At 42.1% G+C, this 23,030-nt stretch overlaps 1 protein-coding gene across 1 annotated transcript in view; it reads right to left on the bottom strand.

Moving 5' to 3' along the window:
- Positions 1–6,667, bottom strand: part of ITIH2 (inter-alpha-trypsin inhibitor heavy chain 2) — a 39,862-nt gene extending 33,195 nt beyond the window's left edge. The window contains exons 1-4 of the mRNA XM_070408800.1: positions 6,421–6,667; positions 4,846–4,920; positions 3,105–3,137; positions 1,529–1,698 (exon numbers count right to left, since the gene is read on the bottom strand). Of these exons, the coding sequence (XP_070264901.1) occupies positions 1,529–1,698; positions 3,105–3,137; positions 4,846–4,920; positions 6,421–6,504 (362 nt within the window). The 5' untranslated portion in view covers positions 6,505–6,667. The remainder of the gene's footprint in view (positions 1–1,528; positions 1,699–3,104; positions 3,138–4,845; positions 4,921–6,420) is intronic.
- Positions 6,668–23,030: the final 16,363 nt, after the last annotated feature.

Here is a 23,030-nt window from a genome sequence, read left to right as displayed (position 1 = left end):
ATTGGCTCTACAGTTTTTAGAAGTTAACATGCATGGTATTTGAATCCTTTATTTTATTATTCACAGTTATTATTGATTATATTGGTATAAAGAAGACAAAAGCAGACAAGAAGTAACTCAATCTAATGTCTTAATAAAAAAACATTGCGGAGCATTGTCTCTCTTCTAGGCAACTGGAAAAGGACATTGGCCAAGTGGAGCACACGCTGGGGATGACCACCCAAATGGTCAAGGGATAGAAAGCCACCCAGTCACTTGAAGGAACAGGGAACATTTAGCCTCGATAAATGAAGCTGCCCAGTGGGACAAAGTAACTGGCCTTCACTGTTTGAAAGGTATTGCAGTGGTTGAACATTTTTGTTGTTGTTGTGGAAATCTTCAAACATACAAAGAATAAAAAGAATAATATACGTAACTCCATGGATCCATCACTGAACTACACCATTAGCAATATTTCAGCTAATTTCAATTGTCTGAACCCCCACCCTCTTCATCTTGATTATTCTGAAGCCAATCTCAGACAGTATGTCATTTCCTTCTAGAACTCTTCATTATGTATTTTGTAGAGAATTTATAAAAAATTGTAGTAGAACTCGAGTTACTGGGTAGAAAATAGAACAGATTTCAATTAAGTATAAGCAATAATTCTAACAGACATATCAACTATAGAGTGGCTTGCCCTGGGAAGTAGCAAGTTTATTATTAAAGAGACTCAAGGCCCAGCGCATGAAATTGCGCGAGACCCAGACCCGCTGCACTGGCGGGTCGCGGGACCCCAGACCCACCATGTTCGAGTAGCTCACAGCCATGAGCTGCGCCTCGCTGTGCGAGCTGTGAGCCTCTCCGCACCCCGCACGCTGTGAGGCCCACCTCACTGCATGAACTATGAGCCCCACCCTGCTGTGCTGCGTGAGCTGTGAGCCCCACCCCACTGCCACGAGCAGCTCGTGGGCTGAGGGGAGGGAAGGAGAGGTGCTCCATGGACCTCCTGGTGACCGGTCGCTTGGTCATTACAGCCACTGGCCTTTTATAATATAGATATTTAAGTCAAGCCTGGATAATCTACTTTTCAGGGGTATAATAGTGGAATTCAATCACTGGACTGATGATTGGACTTAATCGATGGTTCTCATATTTTTTTTCCATAGAAAAACATAAGACAGATGACACTGAACTGCTCTGCACACACTTATATATGGTTTCCTGAAAGCCAGAGCAATTTCTTATATTTATCTCCCCCATCCCCCAAGAGAGTACATTAAAATGCAAGTAAAGTGAGAGGTTGTTACTATAGAGATAGCTTAATTTTGTTTTAATTTATTAGAAATGAAAATCAAATCCGTCACAAATTCTGATATTTTTAACAGAAACAAATTATTGGGACCCACTCCACAATGACCCTTGACATCCAGTGGGTCCAAAGCTCTGAGAGTGAGAACCACTGGAGCAGCTGACCATTAAGGCCCATTCTAACTATGATTCTGTGAGTAGAGCATATCCAATTTCTGCTCACATAGGAGTTACTCACATGGAGAAGTTGGAAATGAAGGCTCCTTTGGGAATCTGAACATCAAACACAACATCCTGAGGCTGTGGGGAGTTGTTCACCACTTTGGTCTGAATCATGGTGTTGGCCACACGAGAAGTAATAGTGGATTGGACTTTGTAGCTATAAAGAGTCACTTGATCAACATCTTCCTGTTGACAAGAAAGCATAACTATACTCAGAAAATAATTACACAGAACCTCACTATGTATTTGATGCTAAGAGTAGTACATCTTATTATGAACAAGCCTAAGGCATTATTAAGTGTATATCTCAGGTGGGTATTATTAAGCATTCTCCTAACTTGAAATACCCCCCAGGCAGAAGTCTGCCTTTATTTTGAGATATCTTGATACGCCTTTCAGGTTTATATGTCTATTAATGATGATTTTTAAAGGTAGAACACAAGTAGAAAATGGTTGTGGGAAGCAAGATTGGATTGGAAAAGTCCTAGCAATAACTTCAAATGCAGGGCCATAGTGAGAGAAAGGATACAGCATTGCAGGGTTGGAAGGGGTCCCTGGCTGCACCTCCAGAGTGGGGTGCAGCCAGGGTTATGGTGAGGTTGAAGACACATATGGTCTCCATACTGCTGTCTACCTTCTTTGATTTTATGTATTACAATTTAATCTTCTCCCAGTCTTCTTCTCCTTCCCCAAAGAAAGACACTGATAGGTGAGAACACTGATAGGTGGGAGTAACAAACTGAATAGAAAGAGAAGAAAAATATGATTTTGATGCAATTATTGGTCCAGCACTCTGGACCCCCTTTGCCAGTCCTTCTCTACTCAATTAAGGCAGCCCCAGTGTAAAAGGCTACAGTTTATGAGCATGCTCAAGGCAAGGGATTACAAACACATCGTTTTTAGGAGGTGTCTGAGGATTGCAAGCTGCTTCAGGACTATGGCAATGTAGCCCCATTAGATTTTGCTTTTTTTCTTCAAAAGGATTTGCTTATTTCAACACTAGGTGTCATCCCTCAAACTTTCTCATTCAAGATGAAACCTTTCAACTCAACATCCAGCTAAGACAGAACCCAGGCTGTTATTTGTCCTTGCTACTCCTTAAACCTGTGCTTTTCACAATTTCTGTCAGTTCAGAGCAGGAAGCCAACACAAACCACTTCCTTTTGACATTTTCTTGCTATGAGAAACACGACCTTGAACATCTCAGGGAATCGAGTCATTTCATTTTTAAGAGTTCCTTTCCCACCCTCTTTTATCTCCAGAGCTGTGAGATGTCATATTTGAAATCAAACTATTAAGCTGGAATAAATATATATGCTTGGATGAAATCTATGTTGGCAAAACTTAAGAAAATAAAGAGAAAGGGCATTTTCAACTCTTGGTAACACCTCCTCTGGTTGCTTGTACACGGTTCTCTTTCATGCTGAGTTTTAGACACACTTCCAAACAGAATTGGGCAAGAGGGTATTTCGAAAGTCAGGTAAATGCTCTCGGTGATGGAGACAAAGGAGGTAACCGTGATGATTTCTAGATAATAGGTAACAGAAAAATCATTCAGGTATCAATATTTAACAAAATCAAAGTAAACTTACCATGGTTTCTCCAGATTCTCCAGAAACACTTCTCTGTGAAAGGAAGTTAGATAATCATTCTTCAAAAGTGTGTTACTTATTACCTTGCGGGCAAAAACTGCTTTCTTCAGTTAAAAAAAAAGTGTTTCTCCCCCCTCTTACCACCCCCCCTCACCCCACCCCCCTCAATCCTGAGCTATAATCTATTCATTGGACCCAAGACATAAATATCAAACGTTCTGGGATACTATTTCCCTGGTGTGTTTTTCTGAACAAATTTCTCAGCCCCCTTTGGGTTGCATGCCCATCACTGTTTATATAATGCTAAAACAAATGTTTTTAAATGAAAATATCCAACCAAACTCATGCTGAGTAGCATATTTCTCCTTCATCCTATTTGTATGATTGATTTTTTTATTCAATTGGATGGTTGTTGGGTGCTTTTTTTTTCTGCCATGGGGCTCTGGACATGCCATCTCCATTGTCTGCAATGCTCCCCCTTCCTGGTCACCTCTGTCCCCTCCCTCAATGTCACAACTCCTATTACTCCTTCAGATCTCAGCTCAGGCAGAATTTTCTCAGTGAAGTTCTCTTTGACCCCCTCTCATCCCCAGACCAGGTAAGCTTCCTTTACTAAGCATTTCATAGCAGCATAGCCCTTCTTCAAAGGAAGATAGTGGGAATATGTGTCTGTCTCTTCCATTAGACTAAGCTACATGGGAGTTGGGATTTTGATGTGTTTTCTCCTTGGTGGAGCTAAGCATGGTGACTGGCATGTGGAATCTCTGTACCTAACTGCTCTGCTAGGGAATTATCCACAGGAAAGATTATCCTGTGGGCATGGAAAGCTGAGTGGCTTCAGAGTGATGGATGAATATTTCATGTCTGGTGAAGTTTAAAATAATAATCCAGGTGTTGGATATAAGCTTAGCTTGTTGCCTGATTTGGGGTGAACTGAGGTTTTAAGAGGTATTACATGACACAATGAGTCAACAGTTGCCTTCTTTAGACTTTTCAAGTGAAATTTTCATTGACTAAGTTTTCTCTTATGGGTAGATGAAGACCCTGACATGAGGACTTGCCTATTGGGTTTTAATATTATTGGTCTACAAAAATCCTGGACTTCTGGAAAGTCAAAAATTCATACCCAAACAAAATAAGTCACCGGTCAGCTTAGCGTTGTTTCCATAAATACCTTTCTCAGCATGTAGGCTCTTTGGGGAAGAAGCCAAACCCTTCCTGGCTCCTGGAGAACTCACCCCCACGAATGAGAGCATCTTGTCTAAGCTGCCTCTTGAGTGCAGGCTGCAGTGTGGCCAGTTCTCTGAGCCATGCCCATGCTCCCTGAGCTACACCCCCAGAGAGCAGTGACCAGAGGAAAGAGAATGTGTGGCTGCAAGTGGGACATACCTGCCACCACTGGGATGGGAAATACCCCCCTAGGAGGAAGTTCTTCCTTATCAGGCAGTAAAATCATCCCATAATCTTCAAGTTTAAAGAAAATACATAGCTGTATATCCTTCAAGGGACTAAGGTGGCCATTATGGTTTGGGGGTTCAGGGACAGTTGCATAGAAGTCTCTCTTTATTTTTACCTTGAAAATGCTCCCACTTGCATGTAAAACCACTGGGCTCCTTTCTGCTTAAAATACCTATGAGCTCTTGAGAACATCTAGCAAAAAGTATTTTAATCCTTCTCCTACTTCTTCAATCATGGTCTCTTTTACTTATTTTTCCCTTTTGGAACTTAAGGTTTACTGTACCTGATGCCTCCGGTTCTCGGGCACAAATTGAAATCTGCCTGGAGCCAGTTCCACAAGATCTTCATATTCTGCAAACTTAAAAAAGAATTTAAGATGTTTATTTCTATTAATAAAAAAAATTGAGAGTAAAATAAGCAGCTGGTGACAGGCATAAAAGTATTAATTATATTATTTTATCTTATTTCCTATACCTCTAGGCCAGCGGTTCTCAACCTGTGGGTCGCGGCCCCTTTGGCAGTCGAACGACCCTTTCACAGGGGTCGCCTAAGACCATCCTTCATATCAGATATTTACATTACGATTCATAACAGTAGCAACATTACATTATGAAGTAGCAACGAAAATAATTTTATGGTTGGGTCACAACATGAGGAATTATATTTAAAGGGCCAAAAGGTAGAGAACCACTGCTCTAGGCAGTCTCACATTTTTACATGAATATTTCTTTAATATATTTATGTTTGCTAGTTATTAAGTGGAAGAAATTAATTTATGAGTTTGCCAAAAGATGATGTGACATAAGGTAGGGGTAAAAGTAACCCACGGTTCAGGTGTGTGTCTGGGGGGAAGTAGTGGGTAGATCTTAGGGGCATCAACAGTGTCTGCCTGGATAAATGTGAACCATTATCCACTGGATTAAGAATGTCAATATAAAAGTAATACCAGTAAGAAGTGATAGAAAAAACACAAACAGATGTGGATGTGTTGGCTTTAATTCCAGTGGTTTCTAGTACACTCGGTGTTTTTTAAAGTGCTGGGAAGTATGGAAGTTTCTAAACAGACAGAGTGATCCCCCCTCCCCCCACCACCCCGGCAAATAGGCTATCTTGTTTTTTGGCATTTTTTGTAGACAATCCACTCTGCAAGTATTACAATCTGCTGCATCTCCCAGGATATTCCCATAATACATGTTGCTTTCATCAAAATAGCTTTTGTATGACTTTCAAAATGACTCAGTCCAAGGTTTTCCTTATGTAGGGATGGCCAAAGGACCAAAGTGGAGACCTTGAGCTCTGGGAATAATTCTTGCACTCCACCAGCCCACTTGCCACCTTCCTCTTTAACAGGAATAGTTAACATGCTCTTATCACAGAAATCATTGTCCACTTAGGTATGAAAAACAATAGTGCTCTGATAATGACTTTTCTTATTCTCTATATGAGTGATAATGACATGTCATCATCAACATCATCATCATAGCTAATAATTATTAGGTGCTTTCTGGTGTTTGCCCTGGGCTAGATAATTTACATATGTCATTTAATTCTCAAACACCCTTTGAGGTGGGTCAATTATTATTCCCATTTTTTTAGATAACAAGTAGGCAGCTGTACTCCATAAATGTTACATGATGGGAACAGCACATTGAGCTTGACTTCATTCATCTCATTTGAAACTGTTAATGCTTTAAAAAGTAAATACACAGTCCAGTAATTATAACAGTGAATACTTCTACTCAGATGAGTTTATCATAAATTTCCTTTCTACCCAAAAGACAGTCCTTGAGCAACAGCAACAGGCTAGTTCCTGAGCATCTGCATGGGCAAGAGCAAGGAGGCTTCTGCAAGTACTTACTTCTGGGAGTCCATTGGTGGGGATTTCGAAGGCTTGTGCCTCGGAAAGAAAGAACCAGATGAGAAAGCTCGTGAGCCATTGCATCTTGCTGGGCAGCTTGGCCAAGGGCTCCAGTGCAGGGTCTGGGGAGAATTCCCCTCTCACCCAACCGAGTTCAAAGGACAGAGGAGTACAGTTCGATTTTAAAAAGTAGAAAAAAGAGGAAGAAAGCTCTCAAACTTTGTTCAAACACGGGACAAATATTTGTTCTGGAGTTCAAACTCGAGCTGAGGGGGTGGGTTGGACAAACCCAGAGGTTATTCAAACAGCAAGGCCAGAGGCAGTCCCTGGGCTGTGAGAACCCTTCAGGCTCGGATGACGTGCTGCCTCCACTTCTGCTTCTTCTGCTTCTTCTTTTTTTGCCTCTTCGGATGTTTGTTCCTCTTAAAATCAGAGAGGCCTAAAGATAAGTGCCATCCTCCTTGAAGGACCAAGAGAGGAACTGTAGTGAGAAATAGAGGCAGAGAGAGAGAGAGAGAAAAAAAAGTTAAGTGAAGTTTCTGGAAACAAAATCCTTTGATTTAAATGAAAGAAGGACGAATTTAGCAAAAATGGGAGACATAACTGAATGCTTTTCTGAGCAACGCATTCCTGGTCAGTGCTTTCCCTCTCTTTGGTAACTGAGTACCTATCACACGCGGAGAACTGGGCGGGCAGCGGTGCCGGATACAAAGGCCACTCTTCAGTGAGGACGCTTCATGGAAGTGTGATGAAGAGAGCGGGGTCCTTCCCGCTGCCATGATCAGCCTTTGCTCAAGTCTGTGGCAAGTCTGTCCTCCCCAGTCCCAGAATCCGGGGAAGCCCAGCCTGGAAGCAGAGTGTATTATTCCTTCCCATTCACAGTCTGGATAGAGAACCGTGGTCGGCAAACTGCAGCTCGCGAGCCACATGCAGCTCTTTGGCCCCTTGAGTGTGGCTCTTCCTAAGCCTTAGGAGTACCCTAATTAAGTTAATAACAATGTACCTACCTATATAGTTTAAGTTTAAAAAATTTGGCTCTCAAAAGAAATATCAATCGTTGTACTGTTGATATTTGGCTCTGTTGACTAATGAGTTAGCCGACCACTGGGATAGAATAATAAAGTCAAGTAGGATCTATTGAGCCCTGCCTGGTGCCAGGCACTTTTACTTTCATGATCTTTAAATTTTTTTAAAAATCTATAAAAGAGTCATGTGATGTGTGTGCTGTATTTATCCTCATTTACAATTGAGGAAAATAAGGTTAAATAATTTATTCCACATCTCAACAGTTTGTAAGTAGAAATAAGGATCAAGGTCGGCCTGACCCCAAAGCCCTTGCTCTTCAGGACTGAGCCCAAAGGAAGCAACCTGCCGCTCGTCATTGGGATCCAATGTCCCAGGTATGAATTTAGAGTAGAATTTACCTGTAGTCCCCAACATAGTCTCCTTGATGAGCCCGTTTCCTGAGCCTCTCCTGCAGACATCTGCTTCAACAAGGCCTGTGCTGTGCACCCCACTTTGGTCAGTGGGAGAACTTCAGGATGTTTCTAGCAGTTTCCTTCCCCGGAATGCAACTCATGGCTTCCTCCTTGAAATTCCCTGATCTAGCATCTAATCATGGACCTGCTGCTGGGAACCTTCACTCTCTAAGGAAACTTGCACCCACATAGAAAAAGAGAGTCGGCCACGGCCTCTGAAACATGAGGATATAGGGCTGTTCCCACCAGATCCTTGTCTGGCGACACTCAGCAGGCTCCCTTGCACCTCAGAGTCACTGTGGGGATTGCACAGAACACGGCACAAATAAATAGGTCAGTTGTCTGAGATAGCTTTCTGATTTGGTTTGAAGGGAAATGGTTTAAAGTTTATTTCCAAAACATTTCCAGATGAAAAGAGAAAGTAAAAAAACAATCCCCAAAAAGAGAAATTTATGGATTCAAATATGCAGGATAGTATTTAAAAAAAACCTATAATTTTATTTATTATATCCGAGCACATGCCAAAAATAGTTTGAAATATAAAATAGAAATAGATTAAATTTATCTGTAAGATTATGGAGGGTTACTGATTTTTAAAAAAGGTCAATCATATACTGTCTCTAAGAATGACACTTTATAGCCATGAGACAAAAACAGACTAAAAGTTAAGATTGCATTAAAATCTATTCTATTTATGGCATTTCAAATACCTAAAAACAGGGATTACAAAGACGGTATCAGGTTAAATATATGTCATGACAAATAATAAAAAATGTCAGAAGATGCCCTAGCTGGTTTGGCTTAGGGGATAGAGCATCCTCCTGGGGACTGAAGAGTCCTGGGTTCTATTCCAGTCAAGGGCAAATGCCTTAGTTGCAGGCTCAATCCCCAGTGGGGGTGGGGGGGCATGCAGGAGGCAGCCAATCAATGAATCTCAGCATTGATGTTTCTATCTCTCTCTCCCCTCTCTCCCTTCCTCTCTGAAATCAATAAAAATATATATTTTAAAAAATCAGAAGAGATTAATAAGTCTAAGATTAGAAATTAACTCTTTGGGGAAATAAGATAATAATGAAATAGGTTTTTAAATTAGAAGAAAGTGATAAATCTATTGAATTCTAAAAAACAATACACAATAATCAATTAAAAATGAAAATGAGATATATAATGATTAACATGAAAGATATTTTAAAATAAATGTATATGTCACTAATAAATAGAGATATTGATTAGTATGTCAAATTTATAAGAAACCTTATGTGAAATGTAAAATGTTTTAAATGGTCCATAATGTAGAGGCAAACAGACCAAAAACAGAGAAAGAAATGGAAAAGTTACATAAAAAAGACTATTGAGTCTCACCATTTTTTAAAAATTTCATTGGATATATACTATCTGTACAACATACAGAAAGTGAGCATGTGGTTTTTAATTCATTTAACGAGGCAGGTATTGTTTTCACTCCTCAAATCTGAAAAGTACAACACATACACAAAGTTTAGGACCAATTTATTTATAAAAAACTAGAGGCTCGATGCATGAAATTTATGCATGGGGGAGGCGGGCGGGTGTCCCTCAGCCCAGCCTGCACCCTCTCGCAATCTGGGACCTTTTGGGGGATCCCTGCAGACCAGGACTAAACTGGCAGCCGGACATCCCTCTCGCAATCTGGGACTGCTGGCTCACCTGCCTGCCTGATTGCCCCTAACCATCTCTGCCTGCCTGCCTGATCACCCCTAACTGTCTCTGCCTGCCTGCCTGATCACCCCTAATTGCTCAATGGGGGCAGGGTAAGCCAGGGTGAGGGGCATGGTCATTCTGGTCTCTGGTCATCCTGGGTGTTCCATTGTTTCAGTCACTGGGCTTTTATTATATAGGATAATGAATATGACCCTGGAAAACATTTTGGTACCATGAGAGAATAATCCTATATAATAAAAGCCTAATATGCAAATCAACCAAAAGGTGGAATGACCAGTCACTATGATGCACACTGACCACCAGAGGGAAGACACTCAACCCAGGAGCTGCCCCAGCCAGCAGGCCCCAGCCCAGCCAAGGCAGGTGCCAGCGGGGGACCCCCTGATCGCCCCACCAGTTGCCCCACAAAGGGAGGTGACAGGCAGTGGCTGGGGGTGGGGCTGGAAAGCAGGGGCGGGGCCTGATCGCCCCCAGATTGACGCACTGATTGGCCCTGATTGCCAACTAGGCCTCGGGACCCTACCTGTGCACGAATTTCGTGCACTGGGCCTCTAGTTCACTATAACTGAGAGTGGATTGTCTAGGAAATCAAGGCTAATATTACACAAGAATACTTGTCAATATAAAATTTCATTAAAAAATATTAAAAATTATTTCACTATCTCAATAGCTATTGAGAAGCCATTCAATAATTTCCAAATTTGTTTCTGATTAAAGAGCTGAAAGTATTAGTATTATATATATATATATCTATATAAAAGCCTAAGCGACCGTTATGCCCAGTTGACCGAATGATGAGTTGACCAGTTGCTATGATGTGCACTGTCCACCAGGGGGCAGACGTTCCATTCAGGAACTTCCCCCTGGTGGTCAGTGTGCTCCTACAGCCAACCTTTCGTGGCCGGCCAACCTCCAGCGGTCCCTCCCCCGTGGCAGGTTGGTCCCGATCGGCTCCAATAAGGACTGGGTGAGATGGCCCCAATCGGCCCCAATTGCCAGCCAGGCCAATTGACCCCATCCATGCATGAATTCATGCACCAGGCCTCTAGTGTGTATATATATATATATTTGTTGTTGTTTTAATCTTCACCCGAGGATATTTTTCCATTGATTTTAGGGACAGTGGAAGAGAGAGGGAAAGACAGAGAGAAACATCCATATGAGAGAAACACATTAATTGGTTGCCTCTGACCAGGGCCAGGGCCTGAGGAGCCTGCAATTAAGGTACATGCCCTTTGTTGGAATTGAACCTTTGGTCTGCAGGCCAATGCTCTATCCACTGAGCCAAATTGGCTAGGGCAGGAGGCAATTTTTTTTTTTTTTAACATGACAGGGGATGTTTGTGTGTGTGAGAAAGACTTCAGAAAAGTCACTTTTCTCTTACAAAGAGAAACCAAAAGATTTGTTTTGTAGAAGATGTTATTCCTTTTCTAGAAAAATCTAATAAAAAATGTACTGGATGAAGTACATTTGTTTAGCCAAACAGCAAGATATAAGGTGAACCTGCAAAATCAGTTACATTTCTCTTAACTAGTGATTACACAGAAAATAACATGAAAAATATGTCTTTTTAATCAAGTGTATCAAAAGCACATAGAAAATTGAGTGAGGGATTCACATGAAGAAATATTTTAAATTCTGGTAAAATAAAAGAAGACACAAATAGATGGAATACTCTACTGTTAGAAATACTAATAGTTAATACTAATAACTGATTAGCTAATAAGTGATTCATTAGCTAAATTAATATATACATTTTATAGAATATTGATGTCAGTGTTTCCATAGAATAATTTATAGAAACTGAAAACTCTGAGGATGAGAAGACAATAAAAGTCAAAAAAAACACACATGTTTTTTAGCCCTCACTGGTTTGGCTCAGTGGATAGAGCCAAACTAATTAATGCAATAAAATAGTGAGCCAGAAATACATTTCATATAGAGCATATTATAAATCTAAAGCAATACAACAGTGGGGGAATGAATTCAGTACTAAATAAATGATACTAGAACAATTGGATTGTGGTATGAGAGAACTAACTATAATCCAATCCTTCCCTCCCTTGCCTAGGATGGGCTGAGTGAGCTCCCAGCCATGTGGGTGTCTCTACCCAACCCTCACAGAAAAATCTTGTCATAACTTTCCATTCTCTGCTGAGAAGATGCCTCCGAGCAATTGAGACCCTATGGCATACTTTTAAAAAAATAATTATGATTCCCAACATTATGGCCCCTTCATCTCTTATAATCTGACTAGAGGCCTGGTGCATGAAATTTGTGCACTCAGGGGGTGTGGTCCTCAGCCCAGCCTGCGCCCTTTCGCAGTCCAGGAGCCCTCGGGGGATGTCTGACTGATGGCTTAGGCCCGCTCCCCCTCTAGGGAGCCATCAGTCGGACATCCTTAGCGCTGCCACAGAGTCAGGAGAGGCTCCCGCCACTGCCGATGCACTCACCAGCTGTGAGCCCGGCTTCTGGCTGAGCAGCACTCCCCCTTTGGGAGAGCACTGACCACCAGGGGGCAGCTCCTGCATTGGTCAGTGCGTGTCATAGTGACCGGTTGTTCTGCCGTTTGGTCTATTTGCATATTAGCCTTTTATTATATAAGATATTTTGAATGACCTCAGAACAACCAAACTGAGGGCAGCCTGGGTCAGTCTTCTCTTTTCATACTGATAGCCTATCTCCAAATTCCAAGGTCTTGGACAGAATACCATGTTTGATCTCTTAATGTTTAGAACAGTGGTTCTCAACCTTCCTAATGCTGCGACCCTTTAATACAGTTCCTCATGTTGTGGTGACCCCCAACCATAAAATTATTTTCGTTGCTACTTCATAACTGTGATTTTGCTACTGTTATGAATCATAATGTAAATATCTGATATGCAGGATGTATTTTCATTGTTACAAATTGAACATAATTAAAGCATAGTGATGAATCACAAAAACAATATGTAATTATATATGTGTTTTCCCATGGTCTTAGGCGACCGCTGTGAAAGGGTCGTTCAACCCCCAAAGGGGTCGTGACCCACAGGTTGAGAACTGCTGGTTTAGAAACTTCATGGCTCCCTACCAGTGTAGGTGTGTATTCAGGTCACTGGGTCCTGAACATGGGACTCTCCCACCCCACCTAGGCCTGGGCAACTGTAATCCAATGAATTAAAAGTATCCACTGTTACTTAAACTCTTCTGATTTATAGGATGGCAATCACTACTGCAAATGCCATAATAATATCCACTTTCAGGTATTAGAAAATCGGTAAGAAATTTAAGATAATTTTTTTACTGTATTTCATAATGTTTAAGCAAAACAGTAACTCATTTAGTACTCAATGAGAATTCTAAGGAATATCAATAAACTTGAGGTTCATGACTCTGAGTATGTCACTATGGCTTAGCTAACAGTGTGGCAATAGCCATCAGAGACTTATAAAATTCAGTTCTAGTTCAATCATTGTGCAAGTATAGTTTTAAAAGTCCAATGTCAAAGGTGAACTAATTTACAAATAGCTGTATCTGACCCTCTACTGCTTGTTCATTAGTTCAGATGAGACATAATCTGGAGAATGTCAGTTTTCAACACATATTTGAATTCTGATGGCTTCCTCTCATAGTGAAGTTAAGACATTTTGCTTTAGATTTTTAAAGGGTTATTTGTTTTAATTTTTCAAGAGGATATTCTATTATTCTGCTAAATCTTTTTTCTTCCCTCTTAGGTACAGGTAGGGGTTAATGTAATTTGGGGCCAGACATAAAGAAATTTCAAAAGAAAAATGTTAAAAACTGGATAGATGTACTACAAGCCAAAAATACAAAATTAGAAAGTGTGGGTTTAAAACAACAAACATTTTGCTTGATTCTTTTTTTAAAAATATATTTTATTGATTTTTTACAGAGAGGAAGGGAGAGGGATAGAGAGCCAGAAACATCAATGAGAAACATTGATCAGCTGTCTCCTGCACGCCTCCCACTGGGGATGTGCCTGCAACCAAGGTACATGCCCTTGACCGGAATCAAACCCGGAACCCTTGAGTCCACAGGCCGACGCTCTATCCACTGAGCCAAACCGGTTCTGGCTTGCCTGGTTCTTGGACATACTACCTATTGCCCTCACTCAGAGGTCCAGGCTCAGAGAAGCAAGAGAAAAATGGAGAGGAGTACATTGCTTCTACGTGGAAGTGACACGTGTCATTTCCATTCATAGGTCTATGGTCAGAGTAAGGCACATGGCTATTCTTAATTTCAAGGGCAGGGGGTGGGGGGAAAGAAATTGCAATCTTTTCCTATGCTGGATAGGATAGGGAATTTGGATTTTGGTATAGAGTAATGTCTACCACTGATGGAAAGCTGGAACTGAGAAATGAATGTTAACAAGAATTAGCTCCAGAATTTTATATATATCTACACTAATAAAAGAGAAACATGGTAATTAGCGTACGACCGCTACCCTTTTCATTGGCTAATCAGTGAGTATATGCAAATTAACTATCAGCCAAGATGGCGGCCGGCAGCCATGCACTGAAGAGAGCAGGGAGGCTTGCTTGCTTCAGTGACTGAGGACTCCAATGTTCCCCGCCTCACTTGCTGGCCTCTCAGCTGCAACTCTAAGCAATTATGTACTATGTTGCAAATAAGAAGCTAAACAAAACCCCAGAAACCAGCTTTCATTCAGCTGGGCTTTAGCAACATTGTATCGATGTTTTCAGCGGTGAGGCCTCAGAGCTAAAGCTGGCCCAGAATAAAAAAAAAAAAAAGAAAACAAGGAGCGGTTGGAAGCTTCAGTCACTCGCTTCTGGAAAACAGCCCTCAGCCCCTCACCCAGACTGGCCAGGCACCCCAGTGGGGACCCCCTCCCTGATCCAGGACACCCTTCAGGGCAAACCAGCCAGCCCCTACCCATGCACCAGGCCTCTATTCTATAAAGTAAAAGGGTAATATGCCTCCCGGCACCAGGATCAGCGGAGTAGCAAGGCTCCTGGCACCGGGACCAGGGTGACAGGGGGCAGCGCCCAAACCCCCTGATCGCCCTGCAGCTCTGTGTGTGACAGGGGGCGGGGCCACAACCTCCCTATCTGCCCTGCTCTGTGCCTGATAGGGGGGAGCTCCCCAATCCCCTGATTGCCCTGCGGCTCTGTGTTTGACAGGGTGCAGCGCCCCAACCCCCTGATCCGCCCTGCTCTGTGTGTGACAGGGGGCGGTGTCCCAACTCCCCTATCGGCCCTACTCTGTGAGTGACAGCTGGGAGCTCCTCAACCCCCTGATGGGCCCTGCTCTGTGCGTGACAGGGTACGGAGCCCCAACACCCCTGATGGGCCCTGCTCTGTGCATGACAGGGGGCAGCGCCCCAACCCCCTGATCGGCCCTGCTCTGTGCATGACAGGGGGTGGCGCCGCAACCTCCCCATCGACCCTGCCTTGAGTGTGACAGGGGGCGGTACCCCAACCCCCCAATCGGCCCTACCCTGAGCGTGACTGAGGGTGGCATCGCAACCTCCCCATCCGCCCTGCTCTGTGCATGACGGGGCGGTGCCCCAACTCCCCAATCGGCCCTGCTCTGAGCCTCACCAGGGGCTGCACCTAGGGATTGGGCCTGCCCTCTGCCACCCGGAAGCAGGCCTAAGCCAGCAGGTCATTATCTCCCGAGGGGTCCCAGACTGTGAGAGGGCACAGGCCTGGCTGGGGGACCCCCCCTCCCCCCCCAGTGCACAAATTTTTGTGCACCGGGCCTCTAGTATATATATATATATATATATATATATATATATATATATATATATATATATATATTGATTTCAGAGAGGAAGGGAAAGGGAGAGAGAGATAAAAACATCAATGAGAGAAAATCATTGATCGGCTGCTGCCTGCACACCCCCTACTGGGAATTGAGGCCATAACCCAGGCATGTGCCCTTACCTGGAATTGAACCATGACCTCCTGGTTCATGGGTGAATGCTCAACCACTGAGCAACACCAACTGGGCTAGAATTTTTGAAAATATCAGGGAGACCCTTGAATTTCCCACCAAGCAGAGAATAGCACATTCAAACAACATTTACCTAAACAGCAACGGTGAATAACTGACAAAGGGTTACTGCAATCACAAATTTTCACTTTCCATAAGACCTTGCACTCCCTCTTCCTGAGCAATACTGACTTAGCCAGGAGCCCCTTCAACATATTGTGAAAACATAGACCTTTGGGATCAACTGATTAGGAGACTGATCTCTTCTCGGAAACACTGGGAGTGTTTTCAGTCGGAAGCTGCTGTATGGAATCAGGAAAAGGGGACAACAATCTGGGAGAAGCTGTGTGAATAAAACAATCTGGGAGAAGCTGAAAGAAGATTTTTGGAGCCACAATTTATGGGGGAGAAAGAGCCCAGTTTTATTCCACGTTTCTGCTTTTATTTTGTATAAATCTATTCGAAGTGGCATTTGCATGAGATGAGTATAAAATTCACTTGAGATGTTTTTCAAAACGTGTCCCCACTAGATGGCGAAAGGTGCTCACCAATTTTGAATTGATCTCAAGGACCGGTGCAAAGTAGGGGATGAAGAACTTCAAAGCAAAATATTGATCATACAATTGGGGGTATGAACTTCTACAATAAGAAGCCTTATTATAGTGCATTAAATGAGGATAACCTAGTATTTCTAGAGCTTGATTATGTGGTTTTCCTCTTCAAAAACATATTTAAATAATCACATATTAAAAAATATTGATTGATTCTGACACATAACACATAATGAATACATGAGCGAATCATGTATAAATATCATGGATTAACTGTACTTATAAAACAGGAGATGTGGCTATTTATTTATTTATAATAAACTAATCGTCCACTCAAGCTACCAATATACCTGAATACTTCTATATGTGAAGCCTGCCTTGAGACTGCTCCTGGCACGTGCAGCCATCTAGGGGAGTGGTGAAGAGCAGGTCTTTGGGGCTCTGAGTTTGTACTTTAGTTTCTACCACTTATTAGCTATGACCTTGAAAAGCTACTCAACCTGTTTGGAATTCTCGCTAAATGAAAAACAAATACAGAAGTTGGCCACTGTTCATTGGGTATTTTGTTGTATGCAGACGGACACATTCTATCCAGTAAAATCATTATTCTGTGAGGCTGTTTTGGATGAGATTAACATGTACCGGTAAATTGGAGGACTTTGAGTAAAGCAAATTGCCCTCCCTAACGTGGGTGGGCCTCATCCAATCAATTGAGGCCTGAATAAAACAAAAGACTCACCCTCCCTCCAACCAAGAGAGAGTTCTGGACTCAAACTGCAACTGTTGCCTGAGTCTCACCTTCAAGATTTTGGACTCACCAAGCCTCCACAAGCACGTGAGCCAATTCCTTAAAATAAGTCTCTTTCTTATGTGTACAACTCCTCTTTATCTGGAGAACCCTGACTAAGACAGGTGTCCTGTGAGTGGGGCTGATTTTTTCTCTCTCCTGAACAGACTCCTGGGACACGTTCTCCGGTGGAGGAATCTCCAACTGCAAATCCCTCAGCAGTGGCCGTGTCTGTTCTGCAGTTGCTCAGAGTGTCTCCCTCAGCCGCTGGCTTCCTGTTATCTACTCCCCTCTGCTGGTGTCATGTTGAGTGTCTCCTTGCAGTCCTCATGCGCAGAAATCAGGTGATGCAATTGCAGCTCCCTCACACACCGCGGGCAATGTGCAGTTCACTCCTCAGATTGCCTTTCCCCCTCACAGATGGCTCAGCCAACCTTGTAGGGAGGGGAGACACCAGAGCGCGCCAGACAACCTTTTCCAAAGGGGTCCCTTACCTCAGTCCTTCCAGCATCAGCTTTTGAGGAAGGTGGTGGGTGAAGGGGCACAAAACTGACTTGGGGACACATCTGTTCAAGACCTGCATGGAGACTGAGGGTAGCACTCATTTGGCAACGTGGCATGATGTGGCATTTTGTCCTTGATCTTTGAAAGAGTCCCTATATAATGTATTTCTCTTTCCTCTCTCCTCAGATGTGCAAGGTGCAGGCTTTCGGGAAGGGCACCAAGTAAATATTCAGAGGGTGCGGTAGGCTGAATAACAACCCCACAAGATTTCTACGTCCTGATCCCCACAACCTGTGAATATGCTACTTTACAGGGCAAAAGGGATTTTGCACATGCGAGTAAGGATTTTTAAGATGAGGAGACTGTTCTGGATTATGTGGGTGGGCCCAATGTAATCACGAGGATCCCTGTAAAAGAAAGAGGGTGACAGGAGGGCCAGAGTCAGAGAGGAGATGTGATGATGGAAGCAGAGGTTGGAATGATGCGGGTCATGAGCCAACATAGTTGGCCTCCAGAAACTGGAAAAGACAAGTAAATGATTCCTTCCCTAGAGCCTCCAGAAGCAACACGGCCCTGCGAACCCATCGTTAGCCTTCAGGAGGAAGGAGCTGTGAGCGAATACAGGTGGGTCGTTATAAACCACTACATTTGTGGTCATTTGTTACAGCAGCCACAGGAGACTAATACAGATGTTCTCTCAGGACATCTGCCACTAAAAATATATCATGCATGCATGACATGAGTGTAGAAGAGAATATTTCCCTGTTGTGAGCATAAAATTATCTTGCTATAAGGGAGGACCTTATTGGTATTCCTATTTAACCATAGCAATGTAAAAATAAAAAAGATACTCCATTACAAGGTTCAATTACATAGTCAGTGACATTTTCTTTTCCTTTTTAAAAAAATATTTTTATTGATTTGAGAGAGGAAGGGAGAGGGAGAAAGAGATGGAATCACCAGTGATGAGAGAGAATCATTGATCGGCTGCCTCCTGCACACCCCCTACTGGGGATCGAGCTTGCAACCAGGGCCTAAGTCCTGAACAGGAATTGAACCGTGACCTCCTGATTCATAAGTCGACATTCAACCACTGAGCCATGCTGGCCAGGTATCAGCGACACATTTAATGACTTAAAAAAATTAGAATGAAGAATAACACAGACCAAATATTCAATAAAAGCACAGCAGCCTTATGAGAAAATATAAGCTTTTTCGCTGTTTTGAGGTTCAGAGATGGATTTATAAATCCCAGCTGCACCATTTCAAAACCTGGAGTAGTTACTTCATCATTCTGAAGTCGTATTTTTATCTGTGTGATGGAGATTGCCTGAGGAGAAAATAAGATATGGCATGTAAACCACTTAGCGTAATGTTGAATTAAGAGAAACAAGTCATCTGACTCTCTTATATTTATAAAATTGTGTTAGGAAGACTCTCGGTAGAAGGAGGAATATACTGGCATTTCTCTTTAAATGGTAGTGAAACCAATATTTTTTTTAAAAAGATATGTCATTAGAAAGTCAAGTTATGTAATCAGTGGCAGAACTGAGACATGACCCCATATAGCCTATTTTCATTGGCCAACAGTTTCTGCTAGGGGTTTTGTCATCCCTAATTGATTAAAAAGAGCCAAGATAGAATGACTTTCTTTTTATTCCCTACTTTTTTAAGGCAGATAATAAGTAAAGGTGATGACTATGGAATAGAGAAAGTAGAAGGTGACACACACAATGTCTGGAAGACTTCAGGAAAACACCCTTCCCTCCTCTCCTTGCCCCCTCCTCCACCTGGAGTCCTACTTCCCACAAGGATGTAAGATATAATAAACTTTATTTTTAATTTTGAAATGATTATAGATTCACAAAAGTTGTAACAATAATGTAATGGGGCGACCCGGGAGACGACCACCAGGGACTCAGATCAAGATTTAGGAGCCTTTATTAAGCTGGCCAGGGACTACAGTTACAGCACCCTGCTGAAGCAAAGGCCAAACTGCAGTGCCGACTACAGGAGTTACATTTTATTATTAAATTCTGTGGAGGCCCAGAGAAAAATGTGTCTTTCAAATTCTGGGCCCTCAATATGGAGGAAACTCTCTTTATTTATACTTTTTCCAGTCCTTTGTCTCCCAAATTTGGAATGAGACTTCCGGGCCTTCTGAGAAAGAAGGCCTGCATGCTGGGAAGGGGCCATGAGACCATATCTCAAGGCCTGGCAACTGTCTGGGTGTCAGCACTGACAACTCTGTCTGGGGCATAGTTTACGGCCTCTCTGGAATGGGAGTAGTCTTATTTTCCTTATTATTTAAGACAGAAGCCATACTATCAGGGTTAAAATTTCAAACAGCAGTTTTTACATAAGGTGGATACTTCAAATAATACATCAGGTTCCATGTACTCTTCATTCAGTTTCCCTACTGGTCACATCTGATGTAACTATCGCACAATATCAAAACCAGGAAAATTGTCGTTGTTCCATCACCATAAAGATGTCCCTCCAGCTATAAACCCTTTATATGTTACATCTAGTCCCTGCCGCCTTCAGCCTCTCACCGTGTCCCCAAACGCTGGCAAACACTAGTCTCTTCTCTATTTTTATAATTTTTTTTCTTTTGCGAATGTTATATGAACAATCATACAGTATGTGACCTTTAGGGACTGGCTTTTTTCTTTCACTCAGCATAATGCCCTGGTATCCATCCAAGTTGCTTCATGTATCACCACTTTCTTCCTGTTTATTGCCAAGTAATATTCCATAGGCTGAATGTACCATAGTTTGTTTCATAATTTACCCCTTAAAGAATAGTTGAGGTGTTTCCAATTTGGGTTTTTATAAATAAAGCAGCTATGAATATTCATGCACACTTTTGTGTAGACATAAGTTTTTATTTCTCTGGGATCAATGCCTGGGATTCTTGGATCATATGGTAAGTGTATGTTTAGTGTTTTTTTTTTCAATTGCCAAACTGTTTCCCAAAGTGGCTGTACCATTTTTATATGTCCACTCTCAATTCTGAGAGAACTATTTTTTTTGTATTTTTGCCAGCATTTTAAAAATTTTAGTGGTTCTAATAGGTGTGTAGTGGTATTTCATTGCATTTAATTTACATTTCACTGATAACTAACTATGTCGACTGTCTTTTCACATCTGTTTGCCATCCATATAACCTGTTGATGAAATGTCTTTCTGTGGCTTTTGCTCATTTTCTAATCAGATTGTTTATTTCCAGTTGGGTTTGGAGAGTTTTTAATATATCAAAGACCCCAAATACTATCACATTGGGAGTTAGGAACCTCAATATACAAATTTTGGGGACACACAAACATTTAGTCCATAATGCAGGTGATGACCAAGGGCCAGTGGTTCCTTGCTCATTCCCTCATGGATTATGGAACTTAGAACCAATTGACAAATACATGGAAAGACAAAGAACTTAAATTGAAAACAATTATTTGATTAAAAAAAATATGCCGAACCGGTTTGGCTCAGTGGATAGAGCGTCAGCCTGCGGACTCAAGGGTCCCGGGTTCGATTCCGGTCAAGGACATGTACCTTGGTTGCGGGCACATCCCCAATGGGGGGCATGCAGGAGGCAGCTGATTGATGTTTCTCTCTCATCGATGTTTCTAACTCTCTATCCCTCTCCCTTCTTCTCTGTAAAAAATTAATAAAATATATATTTAAAAATATATATATGGGTGGTTGTCCTGGCCATGTGGCTCAGTTGGTTGGAGCATCATCCTGCCGGGTTTTGGGTTCAATCCATGGTTAGGGTGTGGAAGGAAGGCAACCAATCAATGTTTCTCCTCTCTCTCTCTCTCTCTCTCTCTCTCTCTCTCTCTCTTCCTCTTCCTCCCTCTCTAAAAATCAATAAGAACATATCTTTGGGTTAAAAAGTATATGGGTGGTTTATCATGAATTGGCAAGGGTAAAGTTCATTCTACACGGGAATTCAGTATGGAGATAACCTTGAGATGTTGAAAAAAAGGATTACATATTTTTGTTCAGCAAGCCTGCACCTGTGCGATCCAAGCCTGCTATTTGTTACACAGTCAAGAGGCTCTCTCCCTGCCAGCCAGGCAACAAGCCCCTGAGCACCATAAAACAACCCGATGACAGCTCTGTTGCTAGGTCTTGATTTCATGGACTGCAATATAGCTCTTGGCATCAACCACAAAACCAACACCTTTGCCTCAGTCAAACCCTTCCAAAGACATACCTGTGGCTTTCTGCAAAGGCTCTCTGGCCATCTCTCAACATCTGGAAAAGATTTGGCAAGTCTTCAGGGACAAAACACACCCTGTGGATCAACTCCAGGCTTTTCTGGCTTCTGTCTTCATGCCTGGGAGTCAAAGAAGGTAGCAGGGTGGGGCAGTGATGTGGGCATGAAGCAGGTTGCACGGAACCTCCCTCGCTATCAGAGCATCAGCGAAGCCTCTGTGCTATGCCAGGTTTCCTGTGGTCCCAGGTTAACACCCAGAAAACCAGGACACCACTTGTTGGTCCAGGCATCCTTCCAAAAGAAAATAAAGATGGCTAAAAATAAAAAATTTAATTTACAAAAGTTAAAAAAAAGGAGAAAAGAAAAATGATTCTTAACTTTGCACTGAGACGGTTTGGTATTTAATGAGCATTTCTGTAGGGACAAACCATCATTCACTGGCAAATATGTCTTCAGCACTATTTACCTGGCTGTGCATTACACATCAATGCAGATGTAGATGAGTAAAGACAGCTATCCACAGCTTATGCCGAGAGAGAGAGAGTGAAGGACTGGCTGTGATTTTGTGTGTATGCACCTTTAGGAAATCAGGCAAAATTAATGCTCATTGTACCTTCTGATGACCACAGAACTATTAACATTATAATATTGCATATTATAAACTTTAAACATGTTTCAGAGTGAGAAGTGCTCTTAGTGTGTGTTTGGAGAATGATTGCAGCAGTTTCTGTGTGCAGATATTGAGGGGCGGTGGCGGGGGGAGAACCTTGAAGGGGCAATAGATAAACAGAGGTAGAAGTGGGGAAATTGGTGGATTAGAACTTGCATCTCTCACCATGTAGAATACAAGTCTATCAAAATTTAATACTCTAAGAGAAGATTAAGAACCAGATGGAGTGTTATATAAGGTATCCAAAAAAATGTATGCACACTTTGAATGGTATTAAAGTCAGAGATTATTAACATACAGTTCATTTTCAAAATTTAAAAGAATCTACAGAAATTTATATACATATATATATATATGCTTTGTCAATGCCTGTTTTCAAACTGATGACCATCCTGGTCCAGGCACTGCTGATAATGCAGAGCAATGGAATCACAAACATCAAGAGTCATTTCATCCAGTATTTGTGCGTCCTCAATTCCTCAACTGTTGCCGGTTTTGTATGGTAAACTTTACCTTTTATGAATTCCCATAAAAAAGTCTGGTAGATAAATGTTCTTTGTTCAAAGCTTAGTCTGGCTTCACCCATTATTTCAAATCAGTTAAATCTGAAAAGGAGTGAAATTTAAGCTGTTAATACACACACTTTGAATAATTATAAAGGCAGTGTTTGTATTTCAACTGCGTTTTCCAACTTCCAGTAGCATTTTAGGATGAATTTCCTTTGTTCAAAACT

The sequence above is a fragment of the Myotis yumanensis genome, unplaced genomic scaffold (genome assembly GCF_028538775.1).
Source record: "Myotis yumanensis isolate MYYU_CA2020_CCGP unplaced genomic scaffold, mMyoYum1.0.hap1 SCAF_1, whole genome shotgun sequence".
Taxonomy (NCBI): domain Eukaryota; kingdom Metazoa; phylum Chordata; class Mammalia; order Chiroptera; family Vespertilionidae; genus Myotis; species Myotis yumanensis.
Note: the sequence above shows the minus strand (reverse complement) of the source record. Positions and strands in the feature narration are given on the sequence as shown.